Source organism: Pseudophryne corroboree, chromosome 5 (genome assembly GCF_028390025.1).
Source record: "Pseudophryne corroboree isolate aPseCor3 chromosome 5, aPseCor3.hap2, whole genome shotgun sequence".
In the NCBI taxonomy this organism is placed as follows: Eukaryota; Metazoa; Chordata; class Amphibia; order Anura; family Myobatrachidae; genus Pseudophryne; species Pseudophryne corroboree.
Window position 1 is genome coordinate 86,346,157 of NC_086448.1, and position 26,658 is coordinate 86,372,814.

Consider the following 26,658-nt stretch of genomic DNA (forward strand, 5'->3'; position numbering starts at 1 on the left):
TTGTGGTTGGCCCCACTTAACCTCGCGGTCTACCGCAGACCACAAAGTTCCCACCATTGGATATCAAAAATAGTGTTACTGTATTAAAAATAGTGTATACATGCGCAGTGGCTGGGAGGTGGCTAGTAATGCATGCAAAAATGGTCAGAATCATGGATGTGTTATGGGAGTGTTGCAGGTGTGTCAGGGTAAGTAGCTATGCACAGCCACAGACATAGGAGGCCATAGTCAGATAGAGAATCTGCACCTCCTATAGGGCTGGTGCAAATTTTGTCAGTGCAACTTATGGTATCTAAAGAAGCGTCAAGCGATATTACAGCCTGTATAGACACTCAAAGTGGGCGCCTCAGTCCTTCCACAGTCAAATGCACGTTTGTACACCAGGGAAACGCACGTTTGTACATCAGGGAAGTGCTCACTTGTACACCATGGATGTGCACGTTTGTACACCAGGGAAACGCACGTTTGTACATCGGGGAAGTGCTCACTTGTACACCATGGATTCGTACGCTTGTACACCAGGAAAGTGCTAGCTTGTACATCAGGGAAATGCAAGCTTGTACACTAGAGAAGTGCATCCTTGTACACCAGGGAAGTGCACGCTTGTACTCCAGAGAAATGCACGCTTGTACACCAGAGAAGTGCATCATTGTACACCAAGTAAGTGCACTCTTGTATACCAGGGAAGTGCATGCTTGTACTCCAGAGAAATGCATGCTTGCACACCAGGGAAATGCACAATTGTAAATCAGGGAAACACAGGCTTGTACACCAGGGAAACACAGGCTTGTACACAAGGGAAACGCACGCTTGTACACCAGGGAAACACAGGCTTGTACACCAGAGAAACGCACAATTGTACAACAGGGCAACACAGGCTTGTACACCAGGGAAACACAGTCTTGTACACCAGGTAAACAAACACTTGTACACCAGGGAAACGCACGCTTGCACACCAGGGAAACCCACGCTTGTACACCAGGGAAATGCATGGTTGTACACCAGGCAAACACACACTTGTACACCAGGGAAACACACGCTTGTACACCAGGAAAATGTATGCTTGTACACAAGGGGAAGGGCTGATACTAACATTCGCAAAAAAAAATCACAGACCTGAATACAGCAACAGATGCAAAAGTGGTTACAGCAGCGTCCACCCCTGAATCAGGCCTTATGATAGAGAGACTACAGTATATACTGAGTATCTCTCTGCTATAGTGCCACCAGTCCTAGCTGGTTCAACCTACACTAGTGCTGGTTAGTGAAAATAGTGATTACCCCACGCCAATTTTCCCCTTTATTTTTCACTATCAGCCTAGACTAAGAGACTATAGTGCTGTGAGGTCCTAAATAAAACGTATACATAATTCAAATGTGATAAGATTCATTACAAAGGAAAAACAGTCCACTCTGAACAATGCCAGTCCATTGCCTTGTAAATGGAATTATCTTTCAAACCAGAAATATTGTCACAGATGCTTTGTGCTGCACTCCAGACCAACTGTAACTGGGGTCATTCTGGAGTGAAGCCCAGTGACCAGGTTGCAGCATGCGTGAGCATCATTAGAATAAAGATGAACATAAGCTATCTCTGGGCTCTTATACTCAGTATCTCTTCTCAGACGAAACATCAACCGAAGCAAAAGCCAATGCAACAGACCCACTGCAGGAGCAAATGACAACGTAAGTAACATTTAGATACCTGACACTGGCCCTCATTCCGAGTTGATTGCTCACTAGCTGCTTTTAGCAGCAGTGCAAACGCTAGGCCGCCGCCCTCTGGGGATGTATCTTAGCTTAGCAGAAGTGCGATTGAAAGGTTAGCAGAACTGCTCGAAAAAAATTTCAAGCAGTTTCTGAGCAGCTCCAAACCAACTCCTACCTTGCGATCACTGCAGACAGTTTAGTTCCTGTTTTGACGTCACAAACACGCCCTGCGTTCGGCCAGCCACTTCCCCGTTTCCCCAGGCATGCCTGCGTTTTTACCTGTCACGCCTGCGTTTTTTAGCACACTCCCTGAAAACGGCCAGTTACCACCCAGAAACACCCACTTCCTGTCAGTCACTCACCGATCAACAGAGCGACAGAAAAGCGTCGCTCGACCTTGTGTAAAACTGCATAGTTTTGTGTGAAAGTACTTCGCGCGTGCGTACTGCGGCCAATTTTTAGCCTGATCGCTGTACTGCGAACGACGGCAGCTAGCGATCAACTGGGAATGAGGGCCACTGATCTCTCCTATCTCATGGAATGGTTTGACAGAAGAGGCACCATTAAATCACAATAGATGTAATGTTTGTGTTAATAGAATGGTCCTTATGTAGCATTGGACGCATTTTATGTAAAATGCTTCTGATAAAAATATGTAATTCTGAATCTATGACCAGGGCCGGCGACAGAAATGTTGGGGCCCCATACAGTGATATCTCTGGGGCCCCCTCAGATTTTATATATATATATATATATATATATATATATATATATACACTGTATATATATATATATATATATATACGAAACAGAATTTTCTGCACTATATAAGAAACTGTTAATATATATATTTATTCATACAAATATATCAATATTTATATCTCTCCTTCCTACACCACAGTCTGTGTGTCACCCTCTCTCCTTCCTCTCACACACCCCACAGTCTGTCTTTCCCCAGTGACTCCATACTGCATTCTCAACTCCCTCACCCCATTCCAAAGCCTGTGCCCTCTCACCAATCCACTCTTACCTCGGGGAGAGAATCACCTGCACTGCAGTCCCCAGTACCCAGACCCGAACATCACACAGCAGGAACCATGCAACCGTCACACCCCACCAGAAGAGGCCGGAGCAGGTCACGGAAATCCTGGTCTCTAACTGCTGCCAACAGAGCCGGACCCGGAAGAGCGGGTGCACACTGCGGATTCCGCACAGTCACTGTGTGTGAGAGGCTTCTGTCACACTGAGGCTACGCACACACCAGCTACAGCTCGCTGCCCTATTTGTACAAGATGGCTCACATCCCTGCTGGGCAATAACAGGCATATCTTTGGGGCACCTCTGTTCCTTGGGGCCCGGTACAGTTGGCCCCTTAACCCCCCCTGTCGCCGGCCCTGCCCAAGATGGGTCCAGCCCTGAAACAGTATTATACGCTCTTGGTTTACACCAAGCGTAAGAAAAGTGTAGAGATGAGGAGGACAGTGTTAGTAGTAAATGTAACCACATTACCCAATTTGTACACAATAAAGTACTGTAATGAAGTGTCATCTACATAAGATACGATAGTGTCTGGCCAGTGTTATAACTAAATGCAAAACTCACATTTACTATGTAAAATACAAATAAATCCAGACACAAATATAAACTGAAACGGAATTCTATGAAATACAAACAATTGTTTTATTCCCCTTTGAAAATCTATTTTTTATACCCAGAATGGGTTATGGTTTTGAGTGGGATTGGGGGACATTGATGTAGATTGCAAAGGCGGTAGGCACAGTGGTATCATGAGGAGGGTGCAGGGTGTGCGGCCTGCACCCAGGTGTCACCCTTCAATGGGGTGACACCAAAAAGAGCTGCACCCCCGCACCCACATCCCATCCACGTCCGCAGCGTATATAAAACTTAATTGGGGGAATGCAAGTAAGGCTGGTATTCAAGTACCTGCAATCATTGACTGTGGGTATTTGCATCGCTGGGGGCTACTCAATTAACCCCAATAAGCCGTCACGAGCCGCAGCTTATAGGGGATTTGTTTCACCTGCCTCAGGCAGGCAAAGCAAAATCCCTGAAAACAGCCCAGTTTTTGTCCAAAAACAGGGCTGTTGAAAACACACAGGTTTCACTGAACTTTTTGTACTTCAGGTGACCTAATTGGATAGCCCCAAAAAAATATCAAAGAAGCATCAGAGTTTTTCTCTCCCGATGTATCTCCACGTGTAATTGTAGGGTGGTATTCATTGACCAGCGGTCTGCTGACCGACAGTCACATGACCTCCTCCACCATCCCACAGGCTCAGTATCCCGATGGTCAGCATGCCGACCAACAGGGACTATTTCCACTCGTGGGTGTCCACGACACCCATAGAGTGGGAATAGAACCCGTGGCGACCGCAGGTCGCCACCAAGCCCGCAGCGTGGTGAGCGCAGCGTGGTGAGCGCAGCGAGCCCGCAAGGGGCTTGCTGCACTCGCCCCTCCCCGCCGGGATCCCGGCGTCGGTATGCTGCCGGGATCCCGGCGTCGGTAAGCTGACCGGCGGTCAGGAGACCGCCGGTCAGCCATACTACACCCGTAATTGTATACTGGCCTAGGTGCCTTATTAATCTTCAGTTGCAGTTTTATTGCAGCGTCCGCATGTGACGTCACATGGCTGCCCCGAACCCATCTCCATTTATGGCGGCATTCCCCTGCAATGCTGTGTCGATAACCCCACAACGCCACGTCGCCGCCCCATGAACTCCTCTGCTTGTCAAATCAGGCAGAGGCATTCACATAAGATGGATTGCATCTTACTTTGTGAGCACACACGGTATGGTCCATGGGGGGGCAACGCTATGAGTTACCACACCGGGTGACACCAACCCTAGTGACACCTCTGGGTAGGCAGATGCTGTGGGATCACTATGTAATCCCGGCAGTCGGAATCCCAGTCATCAGTATACCGACAGCGGGATCCCGACCATGGGTATGTCGGCAGTGGGTTGGGCACTAGTAAGCCCCTTGCGGGCTCGCTGCACTTGCCACACTCTGGGCACGGTGGCTCGCTGCCCTTGCCACAGGATTTAATTTCCCTCTATGGGTGTCGTGGACACCCATAAAGGGGGGAAAGCCTGTGGCGCCGGGATTCCGGCGTCGGTATTTCCGTGCTAGTCGGGATTCCGACATCAGCATTTTGACATCCGGGATCCGGATTAGCGGTATGGTGACCACTTCCCGATTCGGTCTATGCCAGAAGAGGAAAATATGGGGCGCATCAGCACTAAAACTTATGGCCCATACACACGGTGAGATTCGGTTATGCCCGATTCTCACTATGCGATAGGGGCTAGGTCGGCATCGCAAGCACATAATGACTGTGCTTGCGATACTGACTATGGCCCTCATTCCGAGTTGTTCGCTCGCTAGCTGCTTTTAGCAGCATTGCACACGCTAGGCCGCCGCCCTCTGGGAGTGTATCTTAGCTTAGCAGAATTGCGAACGAAAGACTAGCAGTTCTGCATACCTCCCAACATGACCCTCTCCAGGAGGGACAAAATGCTCTGCTTCTGGACTTTTTTCTTAATTTTGATTGCCGGCACCTGTTTTGCACAAGTTAATGAATAAGAAAGGTGTTTCAGCACAGGTGCCGGCAATCAGAAATTAAGAGGGAAGTCCAGGAGCAGAGCATTCTGTCCCTCCTGGAGAAGGTCATGTTGGGAGGTATGGTTCTGCTATTATATGTTTCCCTGCAGTTTCTGAGTAGCTCCAGACCTACTCCTAGATTGCGATCACCTCAGTCCGTTTAGTTCCTGGTTTGACGTCACAAACACGCCCTGCATTTGGCCAGCCACTCCCCCGTTTCTCCAGCCACCCCTGCGTTTTAGCCTGACACGCCTGCGTTTTTTAGCACACTCCCGGAAAACGCTCAGTTTCCGCCCAGAAACACCCACTTCCTGTCAGTCACTCACCGATCAGCAGAGCGACTAAAAAGCATCGCTCGGACCTGTGTAAAATTGCATAGTTTTGTGTGAAAATACTTAGCGCGTGCGCCCTGCGGCCCATACGCATGCGCAGAATCGCCCATTTTTAGCCTGATCGCTATTCTGCTAAAAACGGCAGCGAGCGAACAACTCGGAATGACCACTAAGTGCGATTTTGGCTAAGTGTCAATTTTGACTATCTTTTCTATAGAGATAGTAAAAATGTACTTGCCTGCACAGTCTATCTATTCTTGCGAAGCCGACCGCGCGGGACCATGCATCAGCTTTGAATTGGGATCGCAAGGTGACTTTCACCTTGCGATCTGCACTAACTTTTCTTACGATTTTGATTTATAGTCAAAATCGTAAGAAAAAATCTCACCGTGTGTACACACCATAAGACTGAAGTGGAGAGAGGTAAGAAAGAGGAGGAGGTTACAGTAGTCTAAGCAGGAAATGTTCAGGGCATGCATAGAGGTCCAGGGTTCTGTTTATGGAGATGAGCGGTGCCATATATAATATTGTGTCATTACATTTAATATGACACAGTAGTTCTTAAGAACAGAAGAGAGCTGCCCTTCGCAACCACAAGGAGACATAGGATTTCTTACAGTATTGAGAGTGCATAGAGAACTTATATGTGTTCCTGAGAGCCACTATAAAACTCAGATTTAAACGAGCCATGCAATGTTATTCTCTTTCCTCAGGTTTTCCTATTACTACACTGGCCTGGGATGTGTCTCATTGCTTTGTGCCTACGTTCAGATATCACTGTGGACTTTGGCCGCTGGCCGGCAGATTAAGAAGATCAGACAGAATTTTTTCCATGCGGTGCTGAGGCAGGAAATTAGTTGGTTTGATGTCAATGATTCAGGAGAACTGAATACGAGGCTGACGGAGTGAGTGCACATCTTTTACAAACTCATTTGGGGTTTCTCCGCTTAACAATGTTCGCACCCGGTTATATGCAGTCTCTGCCACATCTTATATGCAGTCTCTGCCACATCTTATATGCAGTCTCTGCCACATCTTATATGCAGTCTCTGGCACATCTTATATGCAGTCTCTGGCACATCTTATATGCAGTCTCTGCCACATCTTATATGCAGCCTCTGACACATCTTATATGCAGTCTCTGCCACATCTTATATACAGTCTCTGCTACATCTTATATGCAGTCTCTGCCACATCTTATATGCAGTCTCTGCCACATCTTATATGCAGTCTCTGCCACATCTTATATGCAGTCTCTGCCACATCTTATATACAGTCTCTGCCACATCTTATATGCAGTCTCTGCCACATCTTATATACAGTCTCTGCCACATCTTATATGCAGTCTCTGCCACATCTTATATGCAGTCTCTGCCACATCTTATATACAGTCTCTGCCACATCTTATATGCAGTCTCTGCCACATCTTATATACAGTCTCTGCCACATCTTATATGCAGTCTCTGCCACATCTTATATACAGTCACTGCCACATCTTATATGCAGTCTCTGCCACATCTTATATGCAGTCTCTGCCACATCTTATATGCAGTCTCTGCCACATCTTATATGCAGTCTCTGCCACATCTTATATGCAGTCTCTGCTACATCTTCCACTTTATGGTTTTCCTTTTGGTATAGTAATTGCCATGCCATCACTAACACCACAGCCTCTACTTAAAAATAGGAAAGAATCAGTGCAGAGAGTATTAAAACAGTTAATTAAACAGTGTTAGATTACCGCCACTGCCAAGCCTGGATACACATATAGGCCTTACACACTTGGCGATGTAACTGAAAGATATGAACGATTTCGTTCATTAATGAACGAGATACCGTTCATATCTTTCAGTGTGGAGACTCCAGCGATGAACGATGCGCGGCCCCGCGCTCGTTCATCGTTGGTGCCCCGTCGGCTGTGCATGCAGGCCAATATGGACGATCTCGTCCATATTTGCCTGCACTTCTATGGAGCCGGGTGACGGGGGGAGTGAAGAAACTTCACTCCCCCCGTCACTGCCCCCCCGCCGCCGGGTCGCCCGTCGGGCAGCTCGGCGGTGGATCTTTAAATGTGTAGGGCCCTTAAGAGCTCCATTTATCTTTGGTGACAGAGGGCCCTGTTATTTCATATTGAGTCATATTATGACAAAGTTGCCTCTCAGCCTCTACTGCCAGGGTGGCCACTTCATCACTTCATCACTAAAACGTGAATTACACAAGATCAGTGGATAAATAAATCCAGGTGCAGAATGAATGCAGGCAGCCACAGAACATATATAATCTATGTGTATGCAATGAAAGAGGTGATTGCCACTAAACACAGACCTTCTGTGCCAAATGCTGGAGGATCCAACTTGGCTATAGGGAAAGGTGTGCAGCCAAGCAGAGCACAAGGCAGAGTGGGCAGCGTGTCACTGCCCCTACCTCAGTGTTACCCTTTTCCAGCTTGTGGGATGCCAGAGGCATTGCCTTAAGACATGCCCAGCACCCATCTACCTGGCTGCTCCCTCTTCATGGAGGCACATATTTTGGGAGTAGTGGGGGTGTTTGAGTGTCCTTCTATGGGGAGACTAGAGTTGCCAACCAAGTGGTTCTTATCTGCCGTTAAAGTCTATGTTTCTATGTTCTAAACTGCTCTGTTCCTGGACTTTCCTGGTAATGTATGATTGCCATCACCTGTGGTGAAACACCTTTCTTATCAATTAACTAGCTCACCACAGGTGATGGCAATCATACATTACCAGGAAAGTCCAGGAACAGAGCATTTTCTCCCTCATGGAGAGGGTCAGGTAGGCAAGTATGATTTACACCACAGAATCATAGTGATTTCAAAGTCACCAAGAGCTATCCAGTTTGTGATCAACGATGCTGTAGGTCATAGGTTCTCAAACTCGGTCCTCAGGACCCCACACAGTGCATGTTTTGCAGGTAACCCAGCAAGTGCACATGTGTATTAATTACTCACTGCCACATTTTAACAGGTCCACAGGTGGAGCTAATTATTTCACGTGCGATTCTGTGAGGAGACCTGCAAAACATGCACTGTGTGGGGTCCTGAGGACCGAGTTTGAGAACCTCTGCTGTAGGTTAATATTAATACTACATTCTGGTTTTTAACCTTCATGCAGACAAATCTCACTGTGCATCAAACATAGGTCATACATTTGATTATGAACAGATAACTTGGTTTGGAATAATTTGTTTAATTTATTTATTTTAAATGTAAACACTATATTCTTATATTTAGAGACATCTCCAAGATTAATGAGGGCATCGGTGACAAGATGGCTATGCTGTTTCAGTATTCAGCTACTTTCCTGGCCGGTTTTATCGTTGCGTTTGTTAAGGGCTGGAAGCTGACTCTTGTTATTTTGGCAATCAGCCCAATCATGGGGCTCGCTGCTGCTCTCTGGTCAAAGGTATGTGAGCACATATTGGGGGAGATTTATCAAACCTTAGAGAAAGATAGGGAGATAAAGTGCTAACCAATCAGTGTCTAACTGCCATTTTGCAGGTTGTGTTTGAAAAATGACAGAAGCTGATTGGTTGGTACTTTATCTCCTCTTTACAGGTTGATTATCCCATATCCAAATATTTCCGAAATATGGAATATTCCGAAATACGGATATTCTTGAGTGAGACTGAGGTAGTGAAACCTTTGTTTTCTGATGGCTCAATGTACACAAACTGTGTTTAATACACAAAAATATTAAAAATATTGTATTAAATGACCTTCAGGCTGTGTGTATAAGCCGTATATGGAATATAAATTAATTGTGTGTATGTACACAAACTTTGTTTCTCTTACATTCTAGAGCATGGGTCTTCAACCTGCGGCCCTCCAGCTGCTGTGGAACTACACATCCCAGCATGCCCTGCCTCAGTTTTAGCATACCTTAATAGCAAAACTGTGGCAGGGCATGCTGGGACATGTAGTTTAACAGCAGCTGGAGGGCCACAGGTTGAAGACCCATGTTCTAGAGGATGCTGGAGTCCACATTAGTACTATGGTGTATAGACGGGTCCTCTAGGAACCATGGGCACTTTAAGAATTTGATAGTGTGGGCTGGCTCCTCCCTCTATGCCCCTCCTACCAGACTCAGTTTAGAAAATGTGCCCGGTGGAGCCGGTCACAGCTAGGGGAGCTCCTAGAGCTTTTCTGGTTTTATTATCTTATTTTAAGATGTTAGACACAGGGAGGCTGCTGGCAACAGCCTCCCTGCCTCGTGGGACTTAGGGGGGGAGTAGTATCCAACCCTTGAGGTTAATGGCCACTATCTCCACTGACAGGACACTGAGCTCCTGAGGGTGTCGATTGCAAGTACCCGAGGCGACCGCTCGCTCCCGTAGCACTGCCGCCAACCCCTAACAGAGCCAGAGGCTGTCGGTGATGAGTAGGAATCCGGCGCCCCAACAAACGGGGAGCCAGTGAAAATGGCGGCATCAGGGTGGGAGCGCAGCACTGAAGCTGCGCTCCATGAGGGCTCAGCGGTACTGTAGTGCGGCGCTGTGAGGGGCGCCCTGGGCCAGCGACAATACCCTAAAACTGGTCACTAAGACTATCAGGGACTCTGTGCTACTGCTAGTCACCAATTCCTCAGGCCAGTATAATCCTTAGAAGTGCGGGAAGACGCGCCATTACAAGGGGGTGGAGCTTCTCCTCAGAGCGGACCCAGCACTCACAAGCGCAATTTTCCTCCCTGCAGATCACAGATCAGAGACGCTGAGTGGGAGTGCTGACCCTCCATATAACTCCAGCTATCCTATGCGGTACAAGCGGGTTACAGAAGGGGGTGGGGTGTTTGTTCACTAAATTCCTGTGTAGTCTATTAAGGTTACTCAGGCAGCGCCAGGCTGTTATTATATAGCTGCCTACGGGGGCGCTGGGGGAAACTGTGACTGACATTTTCGTGTGTGTGTGTGTGTGTGTGTGTGTGTGTGTGTGTGTGTTTTATAGCTCACATTGCCATGTCCAGGGACTCTGTGTCTTGTGCTGCAGAATATGTATCTTCTCCAGAGGAATCCATTCCATGTACTCAGGAATGCAATATAATGTCTCAACCTTCCGAATCCGAACCCCTGTGGATGACTTCCATTAAGGGAATGATATCCCAGATTTAATCTAGGATAGCTCATTATGAGACTGAAACACAGGTTTTCAAAATTTCTGTAGAGGTTTTGTCGTATTCTACTCCCACTACCTCATCAAAATCCCCTTGTATATGCCCACAAAAATGTACCCGTCTCTTACCCAGGTAATGCAGATGGACACGAATACCGACTCTGACATGGGAGATGGTGAAGGGGATATACTGAGAGGGGAGGCATCCCTTGCTAAGGGGGTGCAGCTCATGATTGAGGCCAATCGGGATGTTTTACACATTTCTGACAAGGTACCTGAACAGGTCAAGGAGGCTTACTTTACTGACAATAAGAAAGCCTCCCTTACCTTCCCTGCGTTTACGGAATTGAACGCATTATTTGAGAAATCCTGGAAAAACCCGGAGAAAAAATGCCAGATCCCAAAGAGGGTTCTCGTGGCTTTTCCTTTCCCTGAAGAGGATAGGAAAAAGTGGGAAAACCCCCTATAGTAGACGCTTCTGTATCTAGATTGTCTAAAAAGGTGGGTTTACCTGTTCCTGCATCTACCGCTTTGAAACAGCTGGCAGACCGCAAGATTGAGACTACGCTCAAATCCATATACACTGCTTCAGACGTGGCGCTAAGGCCCACTACCGTTTGTGCATGGATTTCTAAAGCCATAGTAAAGTGGTCAGGCACATTACTAGAGGATTTAGATACTATGGACAGAAGTGACATTGAAATGTTTTTACGTCACATACAGGATTCTGCAGGTTTCATGGTGGAGGCCATGAAGGATCTTGGTCATCTGAATGCACGGACGTCTTCCATGGCTGTCTCGGCACGCAGGGGACTCTGGCTGCGCCAATGGTCTGCTGATGCGGAATCCAAGAAGAGTGTGGAGAACCTACCCTTCACAGGTCAGTCTCTGTTTGGGGAAGCATTGGATGCGTGGATTTCCACGGCAACCGCGGGTAAGTCAACCTTTCTTCCCTCAGCCACTCCGCCAACGAGATAATCTTTTCCTACGTCTACAATGCAGTCCTTTCGGACCGCAAAGGTTAAGAAGTCCAAAGCCTCTTCCACCTTCTTCAGAGGTGGTCGGGGAAAATCCAGAGAACCTGCACCAACAGGTTCCCAGGAACAGAAGCCTGGTTCTGTATCTTCAAAATCCTCAGCATGACGGTGGACCTCCCAGCCTGGAGATCGGGCAAAGGGAGCTTGTCTACAGAATTTCAGTCAGGTATGGGTGTCCTCAGGCCGGAACCCCTGGTTGCAAAATATTGTATCCCAGGGGTACAGACTGGAGTTTCATGAACTGCCACCTCACAAATTCTTCAAATCAGGCTTATCAGCTTTGCTGACAGAAAGGGCTATCCTGCAGGAAACCATTAAAAAATTGGAAAAGGCAAATGTAATTTTTCCAGTTCCACCTCATCTGGTAAACCAGGGTTACTACTCAAACCTATTTGTGGTGCCGAAACCGGACGGTTCGGTCAGGCCAATATTGAACCTCAAGTCGTTAAATCCATATTTGAGGGAATTCAAGTTCAAGATGGAATCTCTGAGAGCGGTGATCTCAGGTCTGGAGGAGGGAGAATTCCTGGTATCCTTAGATATCAAGGATGCGCACCTTCACATTCCAATTTGGCCGCCGAAACAGGCTTATCTCAGATTTGCACTGTTGGACTGTCACTATCAGTTCCAGGCGCTGCCATTCGGCCTACCCACGGCACCGAGGGTGTTCACCAAGGTAATGGCAGAGATGATGCTCCTGCTACGCAAGAAGAGAGTGAACATAATTCCATATCTGGATGACCTGCTGATATAAGCATCATACAGGGAGAAGTTGTTGCAGTCCATTGTTCTCACAACTCGACTGCTCAGGGATCATGGATGGATCCTAAATCTTCTGAAGTCACATTTGGAGCCGACAAGGAGATTGTCTTTCCTAGGGATGATCCTCGACACGGAAGTGCAGAGGGTTTTTCTACCGGTGGAGAAAGCGTTGGTGATACAATCAATGGTCCAAGATGTCTTGAAGCCTGCCCGAATATCGGTTCATCAGTGCATTCGCCTTCTGGGAAAGATGGTTGCCTCCTACAAGGCTCTACAGTACGGAAGATTTCATGCACGGTCATTCCAACTGGATCTCCTGGACAAGTGGTCGGGATTTCACCTGCACATGCACCAGAGGATACGTCTGTCAAGAAAGGTAGGATTTCGCTACTATGGTGGCTGCAAATGCCTCACCTTCTCGAGGGCCGCAGGTTCGGGATTCAGAACTGGATCCTTCTAATCATGGATGCAAGTATCAGAGGTTGGGGCACGGTCACCCAAGGGGAAAACTTCCAAGGCAGGTGGTCAAGTCTGGAATCCATCCTTCCGTTAAACATTCTGGAACTAAGAGCCATGTACAATGGCCTTCTACAAGCGGCACATCTTCTGCAAGATCAGGCCATTCAATTGCAGTCGGACAATGTAACGATGGTGGCCTACATAAACCGACAAGGTGGAACGAAGAGCAGAGCTGCAATGGCAGAGGTAACAAAGATTCTCCTCTGGGCAGAAAAGCACACGATGGCGTTATCTGCAATCTTCATTCCTGGAGTGGGCAACTGGGAAGCGGACTTCCTCAACATACACGACCTCCATCCAGGAGAGTGGGGACTCCACCCTGAGGTATTCGCAGAGGTGACAAGTCTTTGTGGAGTACCTCAAATAGACATAATGGCCTCCCACCTCAACAAGAAGCTTCTCAGGTACTGTTCCAGGTCGAGAGACCCACAGGCGGTGGACGCACTGGTAACTCCATGGATCTTCCAGTCGGTGTATGTGTTTCCTCCTCTTCCACTCATCCCAAGGATTCTAAAACTTATAAAAAGAACAAGAGTTCAGGCGATCCTCATTGCTCCAGACTGGCCAAGACGAGCTTGGTATGCGGATCTTCTGGAGTTACTGCTGGAAGATCCGAGGCCTCTTTCTCTTCGAGAGGACCTTCTGCAACAGGGGCCGTTCGCTTATCAAAACTTACCATGGCTACGTTTGACGGCATGGAGGTTGAACGCCAGATCTTAGCTCGGAAAGGCATTCCGACCAAGGTTATTCCTACCCTGCTACAGGCTAGGAAAGGAGTAACATCTAAATATTACCTTTGCATTTGGAAAAAGTATGTGTCTTGTTGTGAATCCAAGAAGTTTCCTACGGTGGAGTTTCAACTTGGGCGGTTTCTCCTCTTCCTGCAGGCAGGTGTGGATGTGGGCCTACGTTTGGGCTCCATTAAAGTCCAAATTTCGTCCTTGTCCATTTTCTTCCAGAAACAATTGGCTTCCCTCCCTGAGGTTCAGTTTTTCTTGAAAGGGGTGTTGCACATCCAGCCTCCCTTTGTGCCTCCTACGGCACCTTGGGATCTTAACGTGGTGTTGCAGTTCCTGCAATCGGATTGGTTTGATCCTCTTCAGGAGGTTGAGGTCAAGTTTCTCACTTGGAAGGTGGTCTCACTGTTGGCATTAGCTTCGGCTAGGCGTGTGTCTGAATTGGGGGCATTGTCCTGCAAGAGCCCCTACTTGATTTTCCATGAAGATAGAGCTGAGCTCAGGACGCGTCAGCAGTTTCTTCCAAAGGTTGTGTCGGCTTTTCATATCAACCAACCTATTTTGGTGCTAGTGGCTACTGACTCCTCAATTGCCTCAAAGTCCTTGGATGTTGTGAGGGCTTTGAAGATTTATGTGAAGAGGACTTCACGTTACAGAAAGTCGGACTCTGTTTGTCCTTTATGATCCCAACAAGATTGGGTGTCCCGCTTCTAAACAGACGATTTCTCGCTGGATCAGGTTCACTATCAAGCATGCTTATTCTACGGCAGGATTGCCGTGTCCTAGATCTGTTAAGGCCCACTCTACTCTTCCTGGGCGGCTGCCTGGGGTGTCTCGGCTTTACAGCTTTGCCGAGCGGCTACTTGGTGTGGGTCAAACACGTTTGCTAAGTTCTACAAGTTTGATACTTTGGCCTCTGAGGACCTAAAGTTTGGTCAATCAGTTCTGCAGGAGCCTCCGCGCTCTCCCTCCCATACTGGGAGCTTTGGTACATCCCCATGGTACTAATTTGTACCCCAGCATCCTCTAGGACGTAAGAGAAAATAGGTTTTTAATTAACTACCGGTAAATCCTTTTCTCGTAGTCTGTAGAGGATGCTGGGCGCCCGCCCAGCGCTTCGTTGTCCTGCAGTGTTTCCTTGGTTCAGTACTGCCTTGTTGCTTGGTTAAGTACTGACTTGTTACTTGGTTAAGTATTGTTGTTCAGCTGTTGCTGCATTGTTCAAGCTCGTTAGTTTGGTTTGCCTTGTTATGTGTGAGCTGGTGTGAATCTCACCACTATCTGTGTATTTTCTTCTCTCGAAGTATGTCCATCTCTTCGGGCACAGTTTCTAGACTGCGTCTGGTAGGAGGGGCATAGAGGGAGGAGCCAGCCCACACTATCAAATTCTTACAGTGCCCATGGCTCATAGTGGACCCGTCTATACCCCATGGTACTAATGTGGACCCCAGCATCCTCTATGGACTACGAGAAAAGGATTTACCAGTAGGTAATTAAAATCCTATTTTAATGCCCAAAGTTATTAAAAATATTAGCTAAAATTATCTTCATGCTGTGTGTATAAGTTATATATGAAACATAAATGCATTCTGTGCTTATACTTGGGTCCCATCGCTACGATATCTCATTATGGTATGCAATTATTTTCCAAATTACGGATAAATCCGATATCCAAAACACTTCTGGTCCCAAGCATTTTGGATTTGGGATACCTGTATCTCTCTCCCATGGTTGATACATCTCCCCCATTGTCAGGGAGTATACAGTAATCCAAAAAATGTGTAGTGAATTTCTAGATCAGGTTTGGCAACATACGTATGAACATTCAATAGTTGCTGAACTACAGATTCCAGTCCACTGGACTACAAGGTATGCTGGGATTTGCACATAAATTACAAGTTCCCTCTCTTTGTTGTAGACATCTATATAACCAGTCTTGACAGAATATCCCTTTAATCCGGGACACCTATGATTTACCAATGTAACACTTTATAACACTTAGGCCTCTCACTATTGTGATTCCTTGGGCTAGTTGGCTTGTGCTGGCCTGGGGGGTCCTGTGCCCTGGACCTTAGTGTTAGGGACCCACCAGATGATGTCACCTGGTCACATAGGGCCCTGTTCATACTGGATCGCTGTATTACCAATAAAAAAAACACAAAAAAAAAACATGTTTTAAATTTTTTTTATTAGATTCACCCACCAAAGTGTGGCGGATTGAAAATGACGAATTTACTGTCTAAAAGCACTGTTGTCGAATTTCCAAACTTCAATTGAATATACTTTTGTCGAATTGCCGCATTTGTACCATTGCAGAAATGTCGAATTTGACAAATGTCGAATTTCAAAAAGTCGAATTTTAAAAGTCCGTTTTTTTGACGGAAAGTACTGAATTGCATTGTCGAATTATTATTTTTTTGCGAAAAAGTCCCGTTTTTCGACAATTTCGGGAATTCGACCGCAATTGCATATACCCCTATATATCTAGGCTTGACAGAATATCCCTTTAATCCGGGACACCTATGATTTAGGTTCTGATTAAAACCAGGTGAAATGCAGTCTTGAATGTAGCCAGCCACAGATCCTGTGTAAATCATAGATGTCCTGGATTGAAGGGATATTAAGGCAAGCCTACAAACCTGACCAATGTAACACTTTATAACACTTGGGCCTCTCACTATTGTGATTCCTTGGGGTAGTTGGCTTGTGCTGGCCTGGGGGGTTCTGTGCCCTGGACCTTAGTGTTAGGGACCCACCAGATGATGTCACCTGGTCACATAGGGCCCTGTTCATACTGGATCGCTGTAGCGGCAGTGATCGCAGTCTGAAGCCCTTGATGGAGTGCGTGTGCACAGTGGCCGCACTGTTATCAGCATCTCAGGGCTGTGATCGCCCCAGCCTGATTGACAGGCAGAGGCGGTTGCGGGGCAGGAGGGGGCGTGCCAACGATGTTAGAACGCTGTTGGCGGGGCGCGGTCTGATCAACGCAGACGTGTCCGGACCGTTGGGGGGGTGGGCTGCAGCATCTGCGTGATGTCACACGCAGCTGCTGTGACCCAGGATGCGGCGAGTAACGGCCTGCCAGCGCGCAGAAGCTGCGCAGGCAGGGGGCTACTCGCCAGGTGCAGAAGCATCGCCGCCGTGCGATGGTTTTGCACCTGTGTTTAGGGGGTGGTAGGGCCTGACATGCAGGGAGGACTAGCCCTGTGCTGGGCGTCCCCCCACATGTCAGAGTAAATTTAGCACATCTACGATCAGATCTGAATTACCCTCTAGTTGCACTGTCCATATGAAATGCAAATAAATACCGACAGCCAACATCCTTAGTTACCACGTTCTACATCTTCTGCTTTTTTCAAAATGGAAACGGCAAACATGAAATTTTAAAATAGCGGCAACGCTAATAACGGAATGTCGTGGACACCCACGAGTGGGAATAGCATGGTCAGTGGTCGGGATCCTAGCGTCGGTATCCTGACCGTCGGGATCCCGACTGCCGACAACTGAACTGCATACCGTGAAGTACTATAAGCGGGAAGATAGAAGCAGTGTATATGGCAGGTGCTGGAGGGCTACAGCAATGGGATGCAGTGATTGCACCTAGCTAGAAGCTTTGGATTGGCTGATTCCACAATGACTTTACAGTTGATAGTAAGACCCCTAGAGAGTCCTGGACATGCCATTCTTCCAACCTTCTCTCAGCTCCCCTGGTCCTGGGGCAAAAATGCGCACACTGCTACTTCTGGCATACACCTGGCCCAAATCCTAGTGTTGTATAGCTGGGAACATCTCTACTGAACACAACACGTAAAGGCGCTATTTCACGGACGCATCTTTTCCTGCATACGGCTGAGTGCAACTCTACATGAGCCAAAAGTTTCATAATAGAACAAAATAAGTGTAATTTAGCTGACATAGCTCGCCAATTTTATCTTGGTTGGAGAAATAGATATACAGGGGCATGTAACAGGGTACAAGGCATGGTTTTGCCTTGTAAATGTTTGCCGCTTTAAAAAATGTCCAAGATCGGCCGCCATCCCACACTTCCGGCAAACTCGGACCCTATTACATATCCCCCCTAAACTGTGATGTGATATCCGGTCTTGTATTGGGTTAAATGAGATACAGATTCTAGATTGTGCGCATTTATATCCACAGATATTGGCAGCATTCACCAGCCAGGAGCTAGAAGCTTATGCCAAAGCTGGATCGGTGGCCGAGGAGGTCCTCGCAGCGATTCGGACTGTCATAGCCTTTGGGGGGCAAAATAAAGAAATAGAAAGGTGAACATGAAATTATTAATGATTTTCTGATGATAAAACGTCCTTTTAAGTAAATCATAAGGTGCTTTAAACATGCTGCTTTACCAACATGTTTACAGTTACCATGGCAATCCTTGTCAGCATGTCGGCACTTGCATTCCGGGATCGATATAGTCACTGTCCCAGATCCTAGTGTTGTGTAGCTGGGCACATCTGTACTGAACACAACACGTAAAGGCGCTATTTCGTGCACACATCTTTTCCTGCATAGGATTAAGTCACTGTTGATCCCGCATAACATCTAACAGAAGGCTGGCGACCGCCGGGATCCTGAGCGGCGGTCACATGACCGCATCCCTTTTCGGAAGGCTACAGAATGTGTATAGTATAGAAGGATATCGAGTTGCTGTAGTAGAAGGCTGTACAGTGGCTGTAGAAGGATATACAGTGGTTGTTAGAGGATTACAGAGTTTCAATCAGGATTTTGCCTGAGTTCCCTAATTAACAACATTTCTGTTGGTGAGCAGGTTTTACTCCAGGTTTCATTCCAGATCTCTGTAATCCTTAACCTTAAGGGCGGTGCACACTTAGCGATTTTTACTTAATTTCCAAGCAATCTGAACAGATTGCTTAGAAATTAAGCACACATCGCTCCGTGTGTAGGGTGCCGGCGACAGCGATGCGCGGTCCCGCGCATCGCTATCGCCGGCTCTAGATTTGGCATGCATGCATGCCAAATCTAGTTAGATCACTCACTTCACCGCTAGATGAAGTGAGCATCCCCCATTCCCCGCTCTCTCAGTACACATTGCGTTGTGTGCTGAGCGGGAGGACAGATGTGTGCTGAGCGGGAGGACAGATGTGTGCTGAGCGGGAGGACAGATGTGTGCTGAGCGGGAGGACAGATGTGTGCTGAGCGGGAGGACAGATGTGCGCTGAGCGGGAGGACAGATGTGCGCTGAGCGGGAGGACAGATGTGCGCTGAGCGGGAGGACAGATGTGCGCTGAGCGGGAGGACAGATGTGCGCTGAGCGGGAGGACAGATGTGCGCTGAGCGGGAGGACAGATGTGCGCTGAGCGGGAGGACAGATGTGTGCTGAGCTGGAGGACAGATGTGCGCTGAGCGGGAGGACAGATGTGTGCTGAGCTGGGATGTGTGCTGAGCGGGAGGACAGATGTGTGCTGAGCGGGAGGACAGGTGTGTGCTGAGCGGGAGGACAGATGTGTGCTGAGCGGGAGGACAGGTGTGTGCTGAGCGGGAGGACAGATGTGTGCTGAGCGGGAGGACAGATGTGTGCTGAGCGGGAGGACAGATGTGTGCTGAGCGGGAGGACAGATGTGTGCTGAGCGGGAGGACAGATGTGTGCTGAGCGGGAGGACAGATGTGCGCTGAGCTGGAGGACAGATGTGCGCTGAGCGGGAGGACAGATGTGTGCTGAGCTGGGATGTGTGCTGAGCGGGAGGACAGATGTGTGCTGAGCGGGAGGACAGATGTGTGCTGAGTGTTCTGTGCTAGATCGCTCAGCACATCTCCTGTGTGTACCCCCCCATAAATTTGGACAATTCTGTAATCCTTCATTACAAGTAGCCTGAAATCCAGAGACTCCCCCATCCAAAACCTAATGCTGAATATTCTCTAGCCTGGAGTGAGCCAAGTGCCAGAGATTTTGGAATCGGGAGTTTGAATCTGTTTATTTGTTCAATCTTTTTAAAGACCAACCCATCTCCACAGGTATGAAAGGAACTTAGAAGATGCAAAGAAAATAGGAATCAAAAAGGTGATCACAACAAATGTTTCAATTGGGTTTTCCTTCCTAACAATATACTCTGCGTACGCCCTGGCCTTCTGGTATGGGACCACCCTTGTCATCGATGAAAACTATTCAGTTGGAGACATTCTAACAGTAAGCGCAGAGTTTCTTGGTAACGATATATCTGTATGGACATTTCTCTATTTGAAGGGTATGGCTCCCTGTTTGGTTTCTGTTGTGTTGATGACTTGTGTCTCTTTGCCGTCAGGTATTTTTTGCCGTCACTGTTGCTTCCTTCAGCTTCGGCCATGCTGCTCCCAGTATAGAAGCCTTCGCCACTGCGAGAGGTGCAGCGGCAACAATATTCAGCATTATTGATACTGTAAGTAATGTACCTGGTGCCTGGTGGTTCTGCCCAGTTATGAAGAAGCGCTATTGTTTATATCAGGGTGGGAGGAAGTCATTATACAGAATATATTCCAGGCAACACCTTGTCAGTTTAACTAGTACATTAAGGGCCTAATTCAAGGTTGAATGCAAACAAAATTTTCCTCTAATGGGCCGGGGAGGAGCTACAGATCAAGCGCCGCCTCCCCTATGCTGGGCCTCACCGCCGATACTACAGAGACTTATTAACAGGGGCGTTAGTACACCCGACCTGTACTCCTATGCCCTGGCGGATATAGTGGGGTCCCTGCTCGGTGACAGTGTCCATGCCAGTGTTGCAGTCCGTCACCCTAGACATGCGATCGGAACGTGATTTAATGGCGGGTCCCGCCTGGGGGACCCTCTTACCTCCTCCCAATATCAACCATGTGAACCAGGAGAGCATCATCAACCATGTGCCTAGAGCCGTAGCGTCTCTATCGCAAGTCCCCGGGAACAGGCCGCGGGAGTATGCAATGACGCTTGGGAGGTGACGGAGACACAGCGCTGAATGTCACCCTGACTTATCAGTGCTGTGTCCCTTGAAATCTTCTTTGAAAAGCTTTTCTTCAGGGCTGCCCAGCACAGCCCTCCTGTTAGTGACCTGCTTCTACAGGCACCAACTCGAAACTGAGTTCACAGTGCCTGGAAGCGGGGTTATAGAGGAGGCCCCACAATGCATCCTGGGACAGCCTAAAGCTTTACCCTGTTGGTGCCTCTCTGGATCAAGATCCACTCTACACTCGATGTTTTCCCTGTGGAACACAGTGTACCCCGCTGCAGAAACAAAAATTTCCTCTAATGGGCAAAACCATGTGCACTGCAGGGGGGGCAGATATCACATGTGCAGAGAGAGTTAGATTTGGGTGGGTTATAGTGTTTCTGTGCAGGGTAAATACTGGCTGCTTTATTTTTACACTGCAATTTAGATTGCAGATTGAACTCGCCACACCCAAATCTCTCTCTCTCTGCAAATGTTATATCTGCCCCCCTGCAGTGCACATGGTTTTGCACATTAGAGGAAAATGTTGTTTTGCAATCAACCTTGAATTAGGCCCTATATACTGTAAGGGCCCATATAGACGGGCCGATGTGGGAGAGATGTGTGCTGAGCGTGCAGGGGGAGACGGGGGGGTGCTCATTTCACCCAGTGGGTGAAGTGACCGACCTGCTAGATTGGCCTGCATGGCAGGCAAATCTAGCACCAGCGATAGCGATGCGCGGGGCTGCGCATTGCTATCAATGTAGGGGGTACACACGGAGCGATAATGCTTAAATTCTAAGCAATCTAGTCAGATTGCTTAGAATATCGCTCCCGTTAGTACCCCCCTTAAGTCGCATAAAATAACCATCTTCAGTTGATGACTAACCAAGCATTTCATTTCCTTTAGGAGCCCAAAATTGACAGTTTTTCTACAGCAGGATTTAAACCTGAGAAGATAAAAGGAGACATAGAATTCAGAAATGTAAAGTTTACTTACCCATCCAGACCGGATATCCAGGTTAGACATTGCATACATCGTACTACTGACATCATTAATAAATAATTATTGTAGGCTGTTACAAGAATACAACAGCAAAAACGTCAGTGATTCAACAGTACTGAAACTGCAAAGAGCCTGATTCTGAGTTACGGCCACTTTAGCTGCGTCTACGTGACCACGCATCTACATCCATCTGCTGGTGGAAGTACCGTAGTCATCATCATTATCATAAGCGTGCGTTCGCACTAGGCTCCATCCGCTCTGCATGAGATCTGTCTGAGGTCAGATTGATCTCTGCATACGCTCACCTCTAAATAACCGGAGGTCCTACTGAGATAGGATTTACTAAAGCTTCTAATTGCGCCCCACCACTGGAGATGTACATAAACCATCGGGATTACCTACAGAATTTGCAATACATTCTTTCACATGCTGGGGGCCGCCCATCGCAGGGCAAAGCTGCCCAGTATGCTAAATGGCGGCCACCAGCTGCGACTGAAATTTACATTGTGGTCGCAGCAATTGTGGACGACACCTTGCAGCCGCAGCTAGGCTGTGTATGCAGGCGGTCAGCCGCCATTTTTCCCATTGGAGTGGCTGCGTGTGATATCACGCAGCCACCCCAAAAACCATCAGGCAGAGGCGTTCTGTCACAACTGAGGGCTGGTGCTGACCAGTGGGAAGCCTCAGTTGTAGGGGCTGAGGTATATGTGTACCTGGGAGGCAGTACAGGGTTCTTGGACATGCAGGGAACCTTTAGAACAAATGCCCGAAGGCGTGACCACAACAACAAGGGAAAGTTCAAAGGTTTTATTAAACACAGTTCAGAGGAATACTGATGACTTGGTACTGGTAATAGGAAACACAGTTCAGAGAAATACTTGGGATCGATGACGGAACACCGATGGTGACTTGGAATCGATGACGGAACACCGATGGTTACTTTGGGATCGTTGGTAAGCTTTGAGTGAAGCTGGGGTTCGCAGATAGAAATGCACTATTGTACTTAGAAGCACAGGTGAAGCATGAAGTGATGCTGGGGAATGGCTGCTGGGAAGCCGGAGTTCAGACACAGGTGAATCAGGGTAGACTGTAGAGGGTTAATCACTGGAGTGTCGGGTTACACTGCAGAGTATAATCACCAGGGAGTCAGGCTGTACTGCAGAGAAAGTCCATGGGAGAACTGCACACTGGAATCACTGAAGACAATTGAAGCACTGACATCTTTCCACCCCAGGAACAGGATATTTATACCTGCTGGGAAGCAGGGATTGGCTGGCTGATTAACCAGAGACCAGAGTGCAGCTGCTGTGTAATCAGGCTGAGAGCAGAGTGCAGCTGATAGGCTGAAAGGTAACGTGATTAGGAAAACATGGCTGCGCCCATGGTAGCTTTTGGAGGGAAAGATTGTTTGTAACTTGAATGTGAGCTTTAACCATGAAGCTGCCAGAATCACAGTAAAGAGATTTGAGACAATGAGATGCAGCGTGCTGCACACAGACAGTGCAGATGGAATCCAGGCTTGGAACACTGGGACAGTCTCAGGAGGCATTTGGAAGGTAAATACTGATAAGGAATTACCTAGATCGTGACACGTTCACACCAGCCAGTAACGTGCGGTGGGGTGAGGCAGCTGAGGCAGAGCCTTTCTTTTCATCCTAACGTTTACGCTAGAGTGTTGGCTGTATAAAGTATATGAAAAATACAAAGAATTTGTTTGAAATATCTGCTTTGTGTTATTCTAATCATTTTTATAGCCAAAACTCTGCAGTAAAAAGTCTTTTCCGCTCATCTCTGATCAAAACTCACCAAATTTCCCGGAGTTTATACTGCTGCACCTGTGTATAATGCTCACATGAACCCTTGTGCTCATATATTGTGTGTAAATCTGGCTCTGGTGCTAGCCAGTGCCTCCTGAGCCATTTACTCCACCGCACGTCCCTGGTTCACACCCGCTGTGACCCGAACACATTCAGTGGCCGCGCAGGTACCGTAGAGGACAGGGTTATTGTGGGCTTAGTGATGCGGCCTGAGTATCCCCCATAGTTTGAGAGTGAGCAGTGGGGATTAGTAAAGATGCAGTCAGTGCAGGGTATCATCCCCAATGCAGGCAATGTACGGCGGTATAAACTGTCACATCAAATTCTACCAAATCATTCTCCATATCGCCACTTCTAGATTTCCTCTGTATGTAAATAACCTTGATTTTAGCAAATGTGGAGGTTTACTCATCCTCATTGCTAGTTGCAGCACAAATCACCATTGGTTCATTTTTTACAGGTCTTGAAAGGTTTGGACCTGAAGATTCATAGTGGTCAATCGGTGGCTCTAGTAGGGAGCAGTGGTTGTGGTAAGAGTACAGCAGTCCAGCTCATTCAGAGGTTCTATGATCCGGAAGCTGGCTTGGTAAGGGGGGACTTGGGAAGGGAGGTCTAGTGGCTTTGTTCTGTAGGGATGATAGGTTCTGCCAAATATTCTATTGTATTTCCATGTAGAGAGATCAATCATTTTTTCAATCCCCGGATTCGGGATTGAGTTGAGTTGCATGCTGGGTACAGGTACCACCACTCTCTACTATGTACTGCCCCCATGTACATGCCTCCACCCTGCAGTTCACCACACTCCGGACTCCCTGATGCCTCTGGAGCTGGGGTCTGCTGTCTGAATACACTGTGTGAGGTCGTGATGCAGGAAGATGTCTTCCCGCAGCCATAGCTGCGATCCCCATGCTGTGCCTAGGGTAAGAGGAGGAGTCTGTGGGGGACGAGAGGTGGCTGCCAGGGATCAGAGGGAACTGCAGGGCCGGCACAGTCTCCTGAGCTGCAGTGGACACTAACAGCACACATGCTGTGCTCAGGGAGACAGGAGGGGGCTGCGGGGAATCAGAGGTGGCTGCTGGGGATTGGAGGGGGCTGCGGAGCCAGCACTGCAGATTCCTGAGCATGCCTGCTGCTGGAAGGGTATATGGATGATAGGTTGACAGTGATAAGGTTGACACCAAATGGTCGACATGCATATAGTCAACTGGTCAAAAGGTCTTCATGTCAATGATGAACACATGAAAGGTTGACTTGAGTTTTTTGGGATTTTCTTTTCTTTTCAGGACTTTTTCATACTTTACCATTCACGTGCACTACTATTGGTGACGCGGTGCAATAATTGGGGATCCATGTGCTGAAAAGGACATTTTGACACCCAAAAAATATTAAAAACTCATGTCAAACTTTCCATGTGTCGACTATTGTCATGTTGACCTGTCGACCTTTTGACCATGTAGACCATGTGCATGGTGATCATTTGGTGTTGACCTAGACATTGTCAACCTTCTGACTGTCGAACCATTGATCCATAACCTGCTGGAAGATTGCTTTGCATCCAGATGCATACCTAGATATATTGCAGGCCCCAAGGCAAAAGTTTTTTAGGCCCCCATGTACTACCCCATGGTGAAAATGTATATAACACATGTAACTGTGACAGGGAAGGTGGCCAATCTCAGCTCTGGGCCCCATAGCAGCTGCACTCCCTGCACCAATGGTAGCTACGCCCAGTGGCGTAAGTTTGTCAAAGTGGCCCGGAGGCAAGATAAATATTGGTGCCCCCCTATTTCCTATATTAAGATAAATATATTTATGTATGTGTGTGTGTGTGTGTGTGTGTGTGTGTGTGTGTGTGTGTATATATATGTGTGTGTGTGTGTGTGTGTGTGTGTGTGTGTGTGTGTGTGTGTGTGTGTGTGTGTGTGTGTATGGAGTGTTCTGAAAAAAATGTATATACTGTATTTATACATTTAATTGTCTTTTATTTTAAATGACACATTTCTTAGCAGTCATACCCAGGATTAGAACCCATGACCTGTTAAATTAGCAGCAGACACTTTACTGATGGCGTTATTTGCTCCTGTAGAGGAAGCATGAGAATTCTAACTATATGAAGTTACGTGTAATTGTCAGAGAAGTATCTTCATATAGTTAAAATTCTCATATTTCCTATACAGGAGCAAACAGCTTCATCAGTAAGGTGTCTGTTTCCATTGTAATAGGTTGTGGTTTCTAATCCTGGGTGTGATACTTGTACAATGTTTATCTACAGTATAATAAAGAGGGTGTGATTTGTAAGGTGCGGGGACCAGTGAGGAAGTCGGCCACTGAAAAGACAGCGACAGCTATCAATTAACTTAATTCAATGGTGTCACAGAATAGGAGGAGAGGTGCCCCCCTTCAGAGCAGGAGCCCGGCGGCAGATGACTCCGTTGCCTCCCAGAGTTCTGCCTCTGGCTACGCCCTTGTATATAACACATGTAACTGTGACAGGGAAGGTGGCCCCTCTCAGCTCTGGGCCCCATAGCAGCTGCACTCCCTGCACCAATGGTAGCTACACCCCTGTATATAACACATGTAACTGTGACAGGGAAGGTGGCCTCTCTCAGCTCTGGGCCCCATAGCAGCTGCACTCCCTGCACCTATGGTAGCTACGCCCTTGTATATAACACATGTAACTGTGACAGGGAAAGTGGACCCTCTCAGCTCTGGGCCCCATAGCAGCTGCACTCCCTGCACCAATGGTAGCTACGCGCTTGTATATAACACATGTAACTGTGACAGGGAAGGTGGCCTCTCTCAGCTCTGGGCCCCATAGCAGCTGCACTCCCTGCACCTATGGGGCTTAGAGTAGATTGGCGCAGCAGCTTCCCCCGGACATTCTGTATGCAGGAAGGTCTGTTGATCATGGACGGTGATGAGATGGAGACAGCTGTCTCTCTATAAAAGAACCCCCCCCCCCCCCCCCCCTGCATGCGCCACTGGCTGTGCTCCAGATGTTGGTTTATGTACAATGCCTCTAATAACTGTGAAAATTAGTCAAAATGTTTAAAATGTTGAATGATCAAAAATCT

General features: G+C 47.6%; 1 protein-coding gene across 1 annotated transcript in view; it reads left to right on the forward strand.

The window, feature by feature from the left end:
• The window catches only part of LOC134927251 (ATP-dependent translocase ABCB1-like), a 131,744-nt gene that overhangs the window by 17,943 nt on the left and 87,143 nt on the right, over nucleotides 1–26,658 (forward strand). Inside the window, exons 5-12 of the mRNA XM_063921448.1 lie at nucleotides 1,626–1,686; nucleotides 6,378–6,569; nucleotides 8,912–9,083; nucleotides 18,000–18,124; nucleotides 19,836–20,007; nucleotides 20,123–20,236; nucleotides 21,672–21,782; nucleotides 24,045–24,170. Coding sequence (XP_063777518.1) covers nucleotides 1,626–1,686; nucleotides 6,378–6,569; nucleotides 8,912–9,083; nucleotides 18,000–18,124; nucleotides 19,836–20,007; nucleotides 20,123–20,236; nucleotides 21,672–21,782; nucleotides 24,045–24,170 — 1,073 coding nt within the window. The remainder of the gene's footprint in view (nucleotides 1–1,625; nucleotides 1,687–6,377; nucleotides 6,570–8,911; nucleotides 9,084–17,999; nucleotides 18,125–19,835; nucleotides 20,008–20,122; nucleotides 20,237–21,671; nucleotides 21,783–24,044; nucleotides 24,171–26,658) is intronic.